Source organism: Furipterus horrens, unplaced genomic scaffold (assembly GCF_987537825.1).
Source record: "Furipterus horrens unplaced genomic scaffold, mFurHor1.1.pri manual_scaffold_6, whole genome shotgun sequence".
In the NCBI taxonomy this organism is placed as follows: Eukaryota; Metazoa; Chordata; class Mammalia; order Chiroptera; family Furipteridae; genus Furipterus; species Furipterus horrens.
The window spans coordinates 128929521-128947788 of NW_028327176.1; the positions used below are offsets into that span (position 1 = coordinate 128929521).

At 37.7% G+C, this 18268-nt stretch overlaps 1 protein-coding gene across 1 annotated transcript in view; it reads left to right on the plus strand.

Annotated features, from left to right (window-relative positions):
* Window positions 1-18268, plus strand: part of CYB5R4 (cytochrome b5 reductase 4) — a 78142-nt gene that overhangs the window by 21972 nt on the left and 37902 nt on the right. The window contains exons 3-5 of the mRNA XM_090279626.1: window positions 2540-2640; window positions 5916-5997; window positions 12353-12382. Of these exons, the coding sequence (XP_090135752.1) occupies window positions 2540-2640; window positions 5916-5997; window positions 12353-12382 (213 nt within the window). The remainder of the gene's footprint in view (window positions 1-2539; window positions 2641-5915; window positions 5998-12352; window positions 12383-18268) is intronic.

Here is an 18268-nt window from a genome sequence, read left to right on the forward strand (position 1 = left end):
TGTTTGGTTTAAGTATATATTGTGAAATTAAGTTGTTCTTTGCAGTATTGTATCTACACTGGTTAGAATTTAAAAAACAAAATAAAGTATTAGCATAAAGGAGATAGAGAGAGAGACAGACTCCCTAAATCTCCCTCTGCCACTAAAGGTCACCCATGTAAATAATCTAAAAGCAGCATTCATGATGTTTCATGAATCTATTTCTGCCAGTTTTTTGTTCTTAATGCCATTATTAGGTTTTGCCGAAATAATAACTTACCATCAAATTGTGAATGTGTCTGTGGGCCCATAAATACTATTTGTTTATATTTAATTGGCACTCAGTTGTGCAAATCTGATACAGTTGAGCCACGTGAAGAAGTTAATTTGTGTCACTGCAAAATTTAGAGTTGCAAAATTAATTTCTATAAACCAGGTAGTAAGAACTCATAGGAAGCAAAAAGCTTGCACAGGAGAGATTACTATCTAAAAGCCATGTATACTAAAATACATTACAATAAAGAGTGAAGGAAAGCATAAAATTAAATTTTGAATTTGTTTTCTGCTGCCATATTCAGGGGTCAAAGTTTTAGTTGTTAGGAAATGCTTTTGAAAAGGAAAAAAGGAAGGACATAAGAGGGAGGAAGAAAAGGAAAGAAAGAGCCTCTGGACCAATGGAAATGCACAAGCTGCATTAGGGGGTGAGGTTTAAGTCTCTCTTTCCCCCTGAGGGGAGTGTGGTTGGATCTAACAGTCTTAATTCCTTATAGTGAGGGAGGGATGTTATAGGTATTTCTAGTTTTGTCCTTTGAAGAGGGTGGGAAGTTCTTTAGGCGGGGATCCTAGTCCATCAGAAAGGATAGGAAGATTGTGAGAGGATACGTGTCAATCTAAAGAATTTGAAGGAAGTAGAGAACACATGAGGTGCATTTCAGGCTTTATACTCTGATCATTGATGTTAACAGCTACCTGTTTATCTTCCTGCTGGTTGCTGAAACACATGCAGTTCCATCGCAGAAGGTAAGATGATCATGTGTTGTAGATTTAATGTTCTTGAGAAACTAGAACTCTAGTCAAGGTCTGGTGGCAGAGAAAGTTTGGAATTCTTTTGTTGGGAAGGGGATTCCCTGTTTTAAAAGTCTATTGGGAATAATTTTGATCATAATCCTTATATCTTGACATTTGTGGTCTGTGGATTTTGAAGGAAGAAACAATAAGTTCTTTCTAAATTTGGTGGGGAAAGGTGTATCGAAAAGAGAAAGGAGGGTACTCCACAGTTCTTTTTTTTTTTTTTTCCAGACTTATTTTGAGGACTGCTGAAAGAGCTTTTGTGAATTCTTTTCGTTGCCTCAATTGCCTTTGAGCAATTTTATGAAGAAATCCTGACTGGTTGGTTATTTTCTAATATTAAATTGGAGGAAAAACTACAGTAGGTTTCTTGAGTGAAATCCAATTTTTTCTTTCCTTCCAAGATTATTATATGGGATGAACTTTTTAAGTCATCTGAGATTATTTAAATTCATGTAAGTTGTCATATAAAGAGAGAATAGTACTAGATATAAGAAAACCAGTTGTTCTCATGCACTCATGAATGTCTTTAGGGCTGAATTTGCCTAATTAGGTTATAAGTAAAGGATTAAAAAGTGACTCACTTCCTTGGTAAGGCTATTCATTGTGCTGTTCTCTATTTGGTGTTCCCTATTTCTTTTTCTGAAAAGCTAAAACTATAGTGAAGTATATGAACAAGTGAAATGAATATTTTGGTAAGATAAAAGGATTATTATATCTAAATAATAATCTTTGTTCCTTGGGCAACTGCAGAAAGAATTGTGCTTGCATGCACCTAAGTGGCCAGTCACCATCACTCTGCCTTTCCTGAGGTGATCAGACACACGATGAGAGCTCATTTCTTTTTCATCAGATTCTTCTGCCAGGGCAGTAGAAGATGATGAATGGAAATTAGAGAGAGAGAGGTGGAGATGTGGCGATATCTTGCAGGCAAAGGCACTGTCTTTGTTCTGGACAATCTTTTCAGGGATGTTTGCATAGTGAACAACTTTGGATGATGGTGGAGCTAGTTAGTGTCTTCCTCTGACAGGTTTTCTTACTGCTCAGTGTATTAATTTCCCCCTTCAGAACAAAGGGCAGGCATACTTAACTGCCCATTATAAAAGATTCAGCTTTCCTAAGCTCAGGGTTTCTCTGCTGTCAGGCAGCACATTGGTATACAGGTATTATCTAGTCCTCTTCACAGAGCTCTCTGGGAATCAGGGTTCAGAGAACCAACTGCACATGCTGATATTCTAGCTGAGGCTACTGATGTGGGTACTGAACTGTCCTATGTCTCTGACTTAGGAGTCTCGTGTTTTCTTACAGGACTCATGAAAGTGGCAGGCTGACTTATTAGTTTGCAAGTATGGAGAAATCTCAGACTCTATATTCTTAATTCTCTGATATAATAAATAGGGTGCATCTGGAAAGATTTATTGGAACATATTTGTAGTTTGTACAGTTTTCAAGAAGTTCATTTAGGGTATTGTTTGTCCTTGCTTTGACACAGGGTATGTTTATAATGTCAGCCCATATATGGAGTATCATCCTGGTGGAGAAGATGAATTAATGAGAGCAGCAGGGTCAGATGGCACAGACCTTTTTGATCAGGTAAGGTGATGGAAGTAAACATAGTATTACCATGGAAGAGTACGCTCGGATTTAGCAGTGTGATAGTTGTGGCAAGCTTACTTAAATAAGGTCCACGTAACCTCACAACACTGAGGAATATAAAGAGAACTAAATTTTACTGGAAATTCTCCTTGCGGAAGAGAACATTCAGCATCAAGAGGTTATAGGACAGATATAAAAGTGGGACAGACAAGTTTTCATGTAAATTAAAAATGTCCCCAAACTTTTCTGTTTGGCTTGCATTTCTACACAATAGCAAATAACAAATCACAGTGGGAATTTCCCTTAGATCAGCAATAAGAACCTCCCAACCAGAACGTGAATCATCCAACAGATCCACCCCTTACACACTCACGCCTGTGAGTCATTAGGTAAACAGTCTGAGCTGTCAGATCAGCTATCATGGTATCACAGTACTTGTGTTAAAGTAATCCTTGCAAGAGTTGTGATGCTGGTGATTCTTCTATGCCAAAAAGAAACCGTCAAAAACCTCCTGTAAGTGAAAAGGCGAGTATAGTATAATAAGATATTTTGAGAGTGAAACCATGTTCACATAACTTTTATTATAGTTTTTCTGTTTTATTATTTGTTATTGGTAATTTCTTACTGTGCCTAATTTATAAATTTAACTTTATCATAGGTATGTATGTATACAAAAACATAGGCTATATATAGTTCAGTACTCTCCACGGTTTCAGGCATCCTCTTTGGGAGCGGTCTTGGAACTTATCCTCTGTGGATAAGGCAGGGGGAGGCGCGACTATTTTTTTTTTTTTTTTTTTCTTTTTAAAATCCTCACCCAAGGATATATTGATCGATTTTAGAGAGAAAGGAAGCAGGGGGTAGAGAGACATTGATGTGAGACAGAAACATCCATCGGTTGCCTCCCATATGCACCCCAACTGGGGATTGAATCCACAACATAGGTATGTGCCCTGACTGGAAATTGATCCCACAGTCCTATTTTTTGGTGTATAGGATGATGCTCCAACCAACTGAGCCACCTGGCCAGAGCAGGACTACTGTATTCTTAAAGACAGTCATATTAGTACCTTGTTCTACAACTCTCAGAGGCTGACTCTTGACAGTGGAATACATTTAAAGTCATTATTTGAGGCCCTGGAAAGACTATATGAAGGTAAATAGTCTCAACATTCATCTTGCTTTGAGCAAATCGCCAGTTCCATGATTGACAAACCACAAACCTTTGTCTCCTTATCTTTCTCCTTCATCTATCTGTTAAAATTCTACCCAACCCCATAGCCCCAGAGATGGTGCTTACACATTATTGGATGCTTCATAAATATTTGGTAAATGAAATTTTAATTTATGTTAAAAAATGAATGTGCATTTATAATTTTATGTGTTTTTTATTTTAGTGTATATTTACTTACTCAGGAACATACATAAAAATTCTGACATCAGAATAATTTGACCTGATTATTTTAGTGATTATCTAATATTTTATTGAATGATATATTACAATTTTTCTGTACTGGTCTTTTACAGTTGGACATTTAAGTTGTTTCCAATATTTTGATGATAGAAATAGTGCTGTGATGAATATCCTAGTACTTGTATTTTTCCATATATGCAGATATTTCTCAGGTGAATTTCTGAATTGATAGAAGAGCTGAATATTTTAAGGCTTTTAATATCTATTGAGAAGGTGTCCTTCAGAAAGTTTGTTTAAATTTAATTTCTACCCTAAGGCTGGCAACAAATACCCTAAACTGTTTTCTTTGAAGTGATAATTTCACTTTGTTCCTTTACAAGAAAATGTCTATCAGATTTTCAAGTCTGAGTGACTGCTTGTTTTATAGGTCATTCTTTTCCTAGTAAGCATAAACAGCCTTACAAGAAAAAAACTCACATCAATTTGCAAATCCAGCAATTGCTTACCTGTTTTTCCTCAGGGCTATCATCTTACATTGCAGTAGAAATGTTTTTGAGAAATTCCCGTTTTTTCACACAAAATATAAGAAAGATCTTTAATCAGGAGTTTCAATTTAATAACAATAGCCAAGATTTGGAAGCAGCCCATGTGCCCATCAGTTGATGAGTGGTTAAAAAAAGCCACCGCTTTTTTTACACATTTACACAATGGAATACTACAGGGCCATGAAAATCTTACCTTTTGCGACAGTATGGATTGACTGAAATAAGCCAGTCAGAGTAAGACAAATATCATATGATCTCACTTACAGTATTCCCTCACTTATCGTGGGTATTACATTCTAGATGACCCCCCCCCCCCGCCCCACGAAGTCGAACCTTACATTTATTCTACACTCTTAAACCTACGTAACTTTAACAACATACGTATACAGTACCACAAAATCCGCAATATAGCAAAAAATCCACGATAAATAAATATAATATTTTTAAAAATCCCGCGATACAGTGAGAACACAGTAAGTGAACCGTGATATAGAGAGGGACTACTGTATATGTGGAATCTAATGAATAAATAGGTTACGAAACAAAATAGATATAGAAACATGGATACATAGAACAGACTGACAGTTGTCAGAGGGAAGGAGAGGTGGGGGTCTGGGTGAAAAAGGTAAAGAGATCAAGCAAAAATTAAATAAATAAAACTCATAGACACAGACAAGAGTATGGTGATTACCAGAGGATAAAGGGAGTTGGGGGAGGTGGAAGAGGGTAAAGGGGGAATACATGGTGATGGAAGGAGACTTGCCCTGGGGTGGTAAACACACAATACAGTGTACAGATGATGCATTATAGAATTATACAACTAAAACCTGTCATCTCAATACATTCAATTAAAAAATAAAATTAATAATATTTTCTACTTCATGAAGGGTGTTCTTAAATTAAACCAAATCCCCACTCCCACCTTCCTTGGGTCTCGTGGAGAATACAATGATTGAAATCACTGTCTTAATTTGTCCTAAGATGAAAGCAGTTTTACCAGTCATTGCCTTTTTTGACATCGGTGCAAATGTCAACACGATGAAAAAGGTGAATAAATTTTACTATATTTTGAAACCAGTCGAGACCTGATGGATGTCTGAAAGGGCATCAGGAATCCCCAAAGGTGTATAGACAGCACTTTGAGAGCATTGTTACCCTCCATATGCTGCCTTTCTGCCACTCCCCTGTGGGCAAATTGAATCTGCTTCATTTTATCAGAGCAGTGTAAAAGCATTTAGTTTCACTCAGAATAAAATCAGAGCATGTCATGGAGTCAGTCATGTTGCTTTTCTGTCATTTATATCCCACTCCAGGTTCATCGTTGGGTCAATTATGAATCCATGCTGAGAGAATGCCTGGTTGGGAGAATGGCAGTTAAACCTGCTGTTCCTAAAGGTAAGCAGTGCCGCTGCCAAGCTGGATCGATGTGTGATGCACATGGCTTTTTTAAACTTGGATTTCAACAAATAGATTTAAATAAGTTACTATATTCTCATTTTCATTGGCCTCCTGGTCTAGCCACTGTAAAGGTTTTACTTTAGTTCTTCTTTAGAGTGAAACATAGGCTTTAACCTTAAATTGTTGACGTTTTAAAGAACATTCATAGTGTGAGTATTAAGTATTATGGAAGTGAAAGAACTTAATTTACTCTTCATTTAGTTTTCACTAGTCTTTTATTCTACTGTTATATAGACAGATTTGCTAGAGCACTTGGTTAGAGTTGCCTTTTAGACTAGTTGTTTTTATAATTAATGTTTTGAATATGTAATATATTCACATGACTCAAATATGAGGAAATATAAAAAGTTATACAGTGGAAATTTTTCTTCCTGGCTTTGTCTCCCATTTGCCTTGAACCTTTCAGCTCCTTGCTTCATTAGCATAGAAAGCCCATGTTCTGATTTTACGCTATTTATGAAATACAATCTACTTTTCCCCTTACCTTCTAACATGTGGCTCTACAATATGCATGGTTTTGGAGTTTATTTCTTTATCTCCTAAGCTTCGTTCAGAAGAGTACTGTTTGAAAATTAAGACAGGCAATATGAATAGCAGGAATACTTTGCTTAATCCTTTACGGTGGAAAGACTCTAATTTTATTTGATTTTTTCAGTAACTCTTGACTTTGACATCCACATTAGGAACAAATTAGCTTGTTTGACCTGAGCCCTTGATTTATATTAAGTTCAGTGCGTTTTGTAATTCCAGCCTCGTTGCTAGAGGTCTGCGCAGCAGTATGAGGATAGCACAGGCGTACCTAGACTTGAACTCTAGTTCCAAGGCCTGATGGCTGTGTAGTCTTGAGCCAGTTTTGATCCCTGAGCCTTAGTTTTTAAATTTGTACAGTGATTCATAGGGCTAAGAATTAACATGAGTAAAGTTTCTTGCATAGTGAAAGTAAATAGATGCTCAAAAAGAGAATTATTTCTTTTTGTTACTATTGCTACAAAAACAAGCCATATGTGTATATACCAAAAGCAAACTAGTTTGAACTTTATTGTTTGGAAATTCTTCCAGTTTACTTTTGTAAACAATCCCTTTCTCCTCTTAATTGGTTCCTAAGTTCACTGATTCACTGCTTGTAGGGGATACAATCTTAACCAGAATTTCTGAATGAATAATTTTACCTCATTCTGAATATTATATATCTTATTTGCATCATTTAGGGTAATCAAAAAGTATGCTAGACTTTTCTGATTTCTTTCCTTCCTCCCTGGAAATGAAAGACAAATAATCTTCAAAATGCTTCACCAAACATAACAGCATTTAAAATGAGCAGATTCGTTCACAAGGAAATCCCCAGACATCGATGAAAAAAGGATAGTTAGAAACAGCAATTCAGAGTGATAGTTATAGCTAATTTACTAGAACAGCAATAGAATAGATTCTTGAAAGTACTGAGAGAAAAAAACAACCTAAAGTCATTTGGTAACGAGGATAGGCAAAGGAGTTAAGACTAGAAAAAAACAAAACAAAATGAATCCCCACCGCTACCATAAAACCAAAATCAGAAAGGTTGAGGAAACCAAGGATTTCTAAGTAAATCCTAATCATAAAGAACTAAACTGTAATGAGTGTTCCTTCTCCTCCTTACCCCCTGGTTCAGGGGAGTGCAAACACTGTTTTTACCCAGAATGAGATACAGGCTCTGAGATACTATGTATTCATAAATTAAGAGTTTCCCTTTTAACACTGTCTCTAGCCCTAATACTAATTACTGAGGCAGCATGATCTGTAGAAAGAACACAGTTTCATAGCCTTCAGATCTCATCTCTGCCACTCATAAGCTCTTGTGTTCTTTGGCATCAGTTAATAGGTTGGAGTGTTTTTCCTTAGTAAAATGGGATTTAAGCATGAAACATCCTAATGTCATTGTGAGGATTAATGTTTGCTAACTACCTAATGCATAAGAAGCAACAGGTGGTGGAGGTGGCAGACGTGGTTATTGTGCTTTCACTCACCTCTCTACTTCTACAGTATTGAGGCTACTTACATTTTCTTCTCTGTTTCTTTTCTTTTCTTTTCTTTTCTTTTTGGTATTCTTACAATTAATAGTATAAACCAGCATGGTATGATGTGTTTTACCAGGATAGATGGTTCTGTGTCTGAAAAATAAAGTGTTATTATTATTGATAGGACGTGAGAATGGAGTTGTGAATCTGTATTTCACTATGAAATCTTTTTGGATTAGAAGTGATTTACTAGGATGAGGCCAGTAGCAGGCAGTAATATGAGTCAACTTGCAAGGCATTAGGAAACAAAGTCAAGAATTTTAGGAATTAGAAAAGTGTGATTACAAGTAAATGAATCTGAAAATCTAGCAAGATACTGTCTGCACTCCGGGCTAACCAGAATGAGTAGAACAACTAAAGAGAAAAAATGAATGTGTCAAAAATAAGGAGTACCCGTGATCATTAAGGTGAAGTGTTATTTTAATTGTACTACTATACCTTCATCTGTAGTCAGAGATTGATCACTGAACTCTGCTGGCCTGTGGTTTATGGACAGGGATGATTAGATGGGAGAATTGTTTAATTGTCCAAACTGGGGCAGTTTTGAGACTGAAAGGTGGTTTTGTTAGTAATTATGCTGGGCTAACAGGGTGTTTTTACTCTATAATCAGAACTCCTGGATGAAATAAGAACAGAGGATGAAAACAGATGAAGTGGGAATAGTCAGTGGAAAGAGGCTTACTTGAGATGATTTGTGGCAGTGCGGCGGGGTGATGGGGCAGTGGATGTCTTGAAGAGAAATTTTACACATGAACTTCTCTCAATTCAAGACCCGTGACACCATCTTTTAGGTGGGTGACCTGCCAGGCACCAATGCAAGGAGATCCAGAATCGGCATTTTGTGGCTTCCCCACAGTTGGGGAAGTTTCATCTAGTTTATGCTTTATCTGGTGGTTTTTAGTGTGGCAGTGGTGAAATGCCTGGGTATCTAGGAAGAAAACAGAAAAGCCAACAGACTCAGAGTATAAAACAATATCAATGGATCCTTATTAAGCAGTCGGTGATTTTTCTAATCCTTTATTTCAAAAATATTATGATTTGTATTATGCTTTAGAAAAATATCAATAATGAATTTTAAAAATTGAGAAGTTAAACTTTAGTTGCTAATAATTTACTAGTCACTAGTGGAGGGAGAGGGGCAAGGTGTCATGATGAAATGGCCTTTATTGAATGAGCAGATTTGTTATATTGTCAGGTGGCCTTAATTTGCTTTTGCTAGAGAGTCTCTTGTCTAAGTTTAATCCTGGAATTTATCTGAGTATGTATTTGAACTATTCAGTCTTTATTTTAATTCTGCTGGTAAACTGCTTCTAAGATAAGGAGTAATTCTGGGCCTTACTGCAGAAAGATGTGTAACATTTCAAGATGATTACAAAGATGAGTAAAGGAAAGTAAAAAGTAAAGATAATTTAGGGAGAAATGAGTATATAACTTTTAAAACAAAATCAAGAATTAGGCCTAAGTTGTGTTAAGAGGAATTCTGTTTAGAGATATGGAAGAATTTCTAGAGAAAAATGGTTGTTAAACACATTGTAGAGAGCCATCAAGTCTTCTTGCAAGGCTAAGCAGTAAAGGGAACGCAGAATTGTGTATTTTGGTAACAAGACTATATTCATATCTGATGGTTTCATATTATCAATTTTTTGGAGTGAGATGGGAAGATGAGATAATGTAGCTACATGATAAATGTAAAACATTCAGATATAAATACTCAGTATTTGTCTCCCTAAAATATTTTTTCAAGGCCTTTCTGACAAATGCCTACATAGTTTTAAAACATAGCTAAAATATTACTTCCTTAGTGGAGTGCTTTCAAATTCCTTATAAGCACAGATGCCTACCTTCCTTAGGCTTCCATACTGCCTTCTACTTACTTCTTTTACAGCATTTATCACATCGTATTAAAAAGAACATATTGACATTTTACTTTTAATTAGGTTTACTTAACTTTTGAATAAGTAATGCATTCACACGATTCAAGAATGAGAAATGCCCTTATCATACCTGTCTCCCATTAATTAGTTTTACTTAATTTTTGAATAAGTAATGCATTCACATGATTCAAGGAGAAGTGCCCTACCATACCTGTCTCCCATCAACTCTTTTCCCTGGCCGTGCACACACAAAGATAACCACATTAGTACAGTAACTGTGAATCCTTCCAACTTGTCTTTATGCATGTATAAGCAAACAATATATGTTCATATTTTCCTAATTTTTTATCCGAATGGTTTCTTATTATGTCAGTATCCCTGTTAAGATGATGATCAACAGATAATTTGTTAAGAATGAGCATACTGGTAAAGCAGGGCTTGTTTGTGTTTTTGGTTTTGTTTTTTCATCCCGGGGATCTACCTCAGCAGAGGTAAATTAGATTGGGGCCACAATTAAAATTCCTTACCCAGCCATCTTACTAAAGAAGAGTAGAATGCTGATAGATCACATTGCTAGCCATCCTAATGATGCCGACCTCTCCAGAAAGCAGAGGTTCTAGTCAGAGCATTGCAGTTCACACATTATGAGAAAAGACCACTTCCCTTGGCCATGGAGAGAATTAGTTGTCAAGACAGAATAACATTACTTGTCAGAGAGGAAAGTGTCTCACGTGACTGAAATGGTTCAGATAAAAAAATGCTTAATAACAAAAAAAAAGTTTTTATTTCTGACTCAATCTTTGAAAAGAGCTGCAAAAGTAGACTAGCAGAGTTTTTAAAGGTAATTTAGATAATTTAAGTAGAAATTCTCTTCCTGGTGGCAACATTTGTATTGAAAAAAACACCCAGGGAAAAAATTACTAATTTATTAGGATTCAGAAAATTCTGAGAGATACAAATCAATTCACTAGAAAGTAATTACCTGGGAAAATATTTCAAAGTCTATGAACCTCTTAGGTAAAAACAAATTGTTTTACATGATAAATGAAATTCATCAAACTGCCAGCTATGTGGTACACTGAAAATAAATTTACTTGTGATACTGCAGGTTTGCTGTTTGTTCTCAGATAAAACAAATAATCACAGTTGCAGTAGCAAAGACAGATGAAACTGACTGAGAGTAAGTGACTAAGCAGGGACATCAGCAATCCCTTGCAAATTGTAATGACTAGATTTTTATCTGCCATTTGATAAAGCAAGCTCATTTTGAGGTATAATTTAAATGGCTTTTAGATATTTTGTGTTTTCAGTAAGTATTAACTTCTAGCAATGGCATAGTAAGAAGAATGGTGCTAATTTCAGAAGACATGAGGTATAAGCTTGGCTTTGCTGCTCAAGAGCTAAGAATTTCATTCAAGTCCTTGACCTCTCTTTTCCAGTTGTAAATGAGGGGATCATTGATAATTTGCTATATGTTGTTAAGGTCCATTTCAGCTATGAAATTATTTTGGAAAATGGGGAAAATTAAAAAAGACTGGTCATCTGGTACCCTTAATCATGATTATTTTATGACAGGTGAGTGAAATGGAGGTAATTATGGGATCTCTGGTTAATGGAAAATCAAAACAAAAAATCTGAAAGCTTTAAGTATCTTTTCCTACAAAACAGGGTCTTATCACAGTAACAAGAGATGTCTTTCTGTTTAGTAGCTTGCCACTCAATTTTTGTTTTAAACCCTGACAGCACGCGCAGGTGTTTATTTTGGCCATATGGTATAGCTCTTGTGATCAAGATCTAGATTTATGAGTTGGCTGCAATCCTGAAAGAAAATACCTGTCAAATTTTTTCCTGAGTTCTAACACTAATTACATTGTATATACATGTGAAAGTCAACATATTTGAAAATATGGCATTTTGACCATTTAAATTTGGAGTAACAGTAATGATTTTTAAGTACTCACCTGGATAAAAATAAAGTAGTAGTCTTTGAGTTGTTAATATGTTTGGTTTAAAAAATGTAATCTAATAAATTCTGTTTAATTTTTACTAATTTAGAACATAACCTGGAAAAAAACTTGGGTTTTTATATACTTTCTAAAATAATTTACCAAGATAGTAGAAAAAATATGTCCAAAGAAGTAGAAAAAAGCCCGGAGAAATGGGAGACAAACACCTAGAGATGGCCAGGCAAGCTTCAGAGATGAAACTTATTTGAAAAATGGGCCTTCTGTTTATTAGCCTTATTTCTCTCTCAAGCCTTAGAAGAAAGCCCTTCAAGAAAGAAGGGCTGATATCTTTAAATTAATAATATTAACTTTGCATTATAATATTCTTATCTGACTTTTTTTCTAAATCACTGTACAGACTGTCATGAGGAAAAGAAAGTCTTAAATGGTAAGTCATAAATTTGTAGTAAAAAGATATCATACTAACATGATTATGTTAAATTGCCTCACAGAATTATCTGGGGTATTTAGATATTTTTTGTACTCAGGATGTCTTTACTTGCCCAAACTAAGAGGATTTTACAGAACTTTACAGATCCTGTATTCCAGCCATTACCCTTATAGTAGTCCCTTCTCTGACAGTCCTGAACATGTGTTCATCTGCCCTCAGCTTGAAGACTTGTAGTCGTGAGGAAGCAAGACTGAACATGTCCCCTCCCTCCTGCATGTAAGCTCACCTCCAGTGTTTGCATGCAGATGCTCAGTAGCCTGTTCCCCTCTCTTCTCTGGGCTCAGCAGCAGTGGCTTCTTCAGCTACTCAGTATGGCTTGGAATTACAACTGAACAACATTAATATATGTTTAGAAGTAGGGTTTTTCTCTCTTTAAATGAAAGTTTTAGAAATTCAGCTAATAAGCTACATTGCCAGATGAGTTACCATTTTCTAACTAAAGAAAATAGTCTGTAGTGTAGACTAATGTATGCAGTTTGCGGCGTAACAACCCAAGTTGCTAATCCAATAGTGTACACTGCATAAATGAGGAGGCACTCATCTTAAATTTCATCTGATGATTGGCTCTTCTGTGATACTACGTAAACAACCGTCACTTAAAGACTCGTCGTCGTCGTCGTCGTCGTCGGCAGCCGTCCGTCTCGAGAGACGATGGTGTAGCTTCTCAAGAGTCTATCTGCACCGCCGAGAATGGCTGTGCAGTCCGAATTGGGAGTGACACGTATCTGTCTCCTCCCGTGCTGAATCGACATCTTGCGATGACGCTGGAGTGTCCTCTCCAGTGAAGCTGAAGCTACAGAGCCTGGGCAGGGTGATATGGAGGATCTGCTGTTGCCCATGCAGCAGACCCCCCCTCTCTTCGCAGCTGAAGGGTCCAAGGGAAAGACGGAGTCAATACAGCTTGGCTTCAGGTGCGCCGCAGGAGTTGCCGGTGTTGACTACAACGTCAAACCGCCTTAGGGACTCCGGCTCCGGATTTTCTGTCGGGGTTTACTCCCTTAGCCTTTCCCCTGAAGAGGTATGCCGCAAGGCAGCGGAGGATTTTTGGAGTCAGAGTTTTCCTTCTCTGATGTGCCCTGACTGGAAGATCGAACCAGCGACACTTAGCTCGCAGGCCGACGCTCAATCCACTGAGCCAAACCAGCCAGGGACTAAACTGAATATAACCAAAGAAATTCCCTGTTATCCTATTTTTTTCAGATTCAGAACTACTATCATTCAATACACAAAAGTCAGCGTTAAAAACTGGAGGGCGGAATTAGCACAAGGCTAACTTTAACATAAATAAGCAGTTTTCTTGCTGAGGTGAAAACATACCTAAGTAATTTCAAACTTTAAGGTTTGGGCTGAATTTTGAATGCTATCAGCAGGTGGTAACAGGAGTTAAAAGATAAACCCTAGTTTGTAACTGCTGTATAGAAGGCAGGCAGTCTGATCATTAGAACCAAACACAATGCCTGGCCTATACTAAGTAGCTGTTGATTAAAATAAATGTTTACTAAACTAAACATTTCACAGGAATCATAAGATTCCTTAAGTTATTTAATCCAACTCTCTCATTTTACAGATGAAAAACAAAACTGATGCATATTTGCTGTGACATTTTTCAAGCAATTTGTTGGTATGTCATGTACCACATGACAGGTGAAATAGCAGCTGTTAAGAGCTCAGACTTTGAAGCCTCTAGGCCTGTGGTCATGTCCGTTTTTCATATGTTATGTCCTAATACACTCATGGGAAAAGTTCTAATTCTCTCCATTTGACATTGAGTCAGCAAGCTCCTAGAGGGGAAAGGGTCTGGTCAGGAAGAGGAAAAATGCCCTCCATTAATGTACTTCATACTTTCATTTTAAGGTTCATGATCTTAGGAAAAATCCTGTAAGCTAGGAAAGGGGGAAGGGGTTGTCTTTCTACCTTCAAGTCATAGCACAGAGTTCTGCCAAGTAGAAAAAAATAATGAATGTCAACTGTAATGGAAAATAACACCTAGCACAGAACCTGGACCATGTTTCCTGCATGAATGGTGAATAAATGACAGAACACAGGGCTAGTGGCCCAGAAGCGTGGTGTCATGAGGGTTGGTCCATTACTGTTTTCTACCTCATTCTGCAGATAGATCATAGTCCTCTCCCACTAGGCTGCCACACCCAAGTGGGTGGCTCAGTAAGATTTTGGTGAATGAATGTCGATGATGAAGTAACCCGGGGTTTGGCCTTATAAAGGAAGTAGGGACTATTGGCAAGAGATTCTCATAGGAGAGCAATGATATATATTTTGGGGGCAAGTTTGAAGGCAAGTAAACTACCAGATACACAGTTCAAAACAATGGTTATAAGGATGCATAAGGAACTTAAGATCAAATCAATGATTTGGAAGACAAGGTAGCAGAAAACACAATCAGAGGAGCAAAAACAGAAAATAATTTTTTTAAAAATGAGGAAAGTTTAAGGAATGTTTGGGACAACATCAAGTACAACAACATCTGCATCACAGGATACCAAAAGGAGAAGAGATAGAACAAGGGATTGAGAACCTATTTGAAGAAATAATGACTGAAAACTTCCCTAACTTGATGAAGGAAAAAGACACACATGTCCAGGAAGTTCAGAGACCCAAACAAGATAAAGCCAAAGAGGCCCACACCAAGACACATCATAATTAAAATGGCAAAGGTTGAGACAGAATCTTCAAGCAGGAAGAGCTGCCGTAGACAGCTGATTTCTCAACAGAAACACTTCAGGCCAGAAGGGATTAACGATAAATACTCGGTGATGAAAAGCAAGGACCTACAACTAAGACTACTCTACCCATCAAGGATATCATTCAAAACTGAAGGAAACTAAAGTGCTTTCCAGACAGGAAAAAGCTAAGAAGTTCATCACCACCAATACAGTACTATGAGAAATGTTAAAAGGACTTCTTGAAGAAAGAAGAAGAAAGAGGAAGAAGGAGGAGGGAGAAGAAGGTGGACAAAGGAAGACGAAGAAGAGAGGAACATAAATATATATAATAAAGTGGCAATAAATATATTCCTTTCAATAATCACTTTAAATGTAAATGGATTAAATGCTCCCATCAAAAGACATAGAGTAGCTGACTGGATAAGAAAACAAGACCATTCTATATGGGGTCTACAAGAGATCCACCTCAGATTAAAAGACAAAGGGATGAAAAAATATTTCATGCAAATAGAAACAAACAAAAAGCTAGGGTACAATACTTATATCAGACAAAATAGACTTTAAAACAAAGACTATAATAAGAGACAAAGAAGGATATTACGTGATTATAAAGGGATCAGTCCAATAAGAGAATATAACCCTTGTAAACATTTATGCACCCAACACAGGAGCACCTAAATTCATAAAGCAAATCTTGATAGACAATATGGGGAGAGACAGACAGGAATACAGTCATAGTAGGGGACTTTAACACCCCATTGACATCAATGGATAAACCTTTCAGACAGAAAATCAACATGGAAGTACTGGCTTTCAATGACAAACTAGATCAGATGGATTTAATTGATATGTTCAGAGCATTTCAGAGAGGGAGTGAAACATTGATGTGTAAGAGAAAATTCAATCGGTTGCCTTTTGCATGCCCCCAACTGGAAATCTGGCCCACAACCCAGGCATGTGTCCTTGATGGGGGATTCAAATGTTGGAAAATTTTAGTTTCAGGTAATAGCTAATAAGCTTAGTAATCAGTGTATGTAAAAAGCTATTGTTTCAGGAACTGGAGGTATGACCCACCTTGATTCTAGGAAACCAGAAGCAGTTCCACCTGTGTGCCTCAGGAGGACTGCAAGCAATCAAGACGGTATCTGAGCCTTTGTACTCCAGGTGACCACCACCCAGGACACAAAGACCACAGCCCAGGACACAAGGACCACTGCCCAGGGCACAGAGACCACCGCCCAGGACACAGATGAAAGAATGCTGAAGCTTTTATCTGATTAACCTTTTCCTTGACTTCCAAACCCCTTACCTACTCTTCTCTTTATAAAAAGGGCCTGTTTATTATAATGGGATTTAAGACAGTCTGTTAGGGTACAAACCCGATGTCTTCTCAGAACACCAACCATCTGAATAAAGCGCCCATAAAGATTCATTCTCTGTCTCTGCTTATTGGATCTGGTAGATGACAGGAAGCATGGGCTCTGGCATTCCAGTTTCATCCTGACAGAGAATTGAACAGGCAACCTTTCGGTTCACTGGCTGACACTCAATCCACTGAGCCACACCAGCCAGGGCTTGGTTGCATTTTTAAATACCAATAATGACTATCACAAAAGGAAGCGAAGAAAACAAACCCATTAAAAATTGCATCAAAAAAGTAAAATACCTTGGAATAAATTTAACCAAAGAAAAAAAAGACCTGTACTCAGAAAATCATAAGACACTGAAGAAAGAAACTAAAGACACAAATCAGTGGAGGTATACACCATGCTTATGCATAGAAAAAATTAATATCATTAAAATGTCCAGACTTCAGGCCAAGATGGAGGCCTAGACTGACACGCTCTGTCTCACTTCACAACTATGAAGGACTACAGCTACTGCAAAAGAAATTACCAGAAGTTCCAGAAAATAAAGCTACATGGAAGTCCAACATAAGAAGTTATAAACAAGTGGTGCTTGTCTGGACGGGTAGGGGAGCGAAACTGGGGTGGAGAGATCAAACTGCTAACGGCGGCAGCTGCAGCAATGAGCAGCGGGACAGTGGTAAGCACAGACAACCGTATTTAAGGGGAGGTGAGAAGCGCCAGGGCAGCACCCCCAGCTGCAGTCGAGACTCATCAGCTCGCAATTCCAACACTGGGGAAGGCAGACCCCCATTGCCATGGACTGTGAGGCCAAGAGGGCATGGGGACGGAGGAGGAGGCTCTCTGTCGCTCGGCGGAGAGTGAACGGCAGGAATCCATCTTGGACCCCCGCCCCCACAAAAAGTGCCACAGTGTGGTGAGGGTCGCCTGGTAGTGATGAGTGCACAGAGCTCCGCCCCCTATAGCATAGGAGGTGTGACAGCCCCGCTCAAGAAGGAAAGGTAACAAACCTGTCAGGATGGCGGGGTTAATGATAGAGATCCCAATCATGCAGCTGACCAGAAAGCAAATACACGAATTAAAGGACAAACAGATAGATAATCCTTCTGAGGCTCAGTTTAGAGCTATAGTTATAAGACAGCTTACAGAAATAACAGCGGGACTTAATTAAGATGAGGAAGGAATGAAGGATAGTCCTGCTGAAATGAATGAAAACACATACAAAACAAGTTGTGAGGGAAGGAAAACCAGGGATCAAATCAACAAATCAAAACATAGGGAAGGAACAAACAGTCAACCAGTGCAGAGAGAGGAAACAAAAAGTGAGAAAAATGAGGAGAAGCTCAGAAACCTCTGGGACAACTATAAGAGAGCAAATATCTGAATTACAGGGTTGCCAGAAGGTGAAGAAGAACTAGAAATTGAAAAATTATGTGAAAAAATAATGAAGCAGAACTTCCCTAACTTGGGGAAGGAAATAGACTTATAAGTCTCTGTGCTTCAGGGAGCACAGAGACTTCCAAATAAACTGGACCCAGAGAGAACCACACCAAGACACATTATCATCAAAATGTCAAAAATTAAAGAGAGAATCTTAAAAGCAGCAAGAGAGAAGAAGAGAATTATGTACAAAGGGGTCCCAATTAGACTATCAGCTGATTTCTCAAAGGAGACTCTGCAGGCAAGAAGGGACTGGCAAGAAATATTCAAAGGAATGAAAAGCAAAAACCTACAGCCATGATTACTCTATCCAGCGAAATTGTCATTCAGAATAG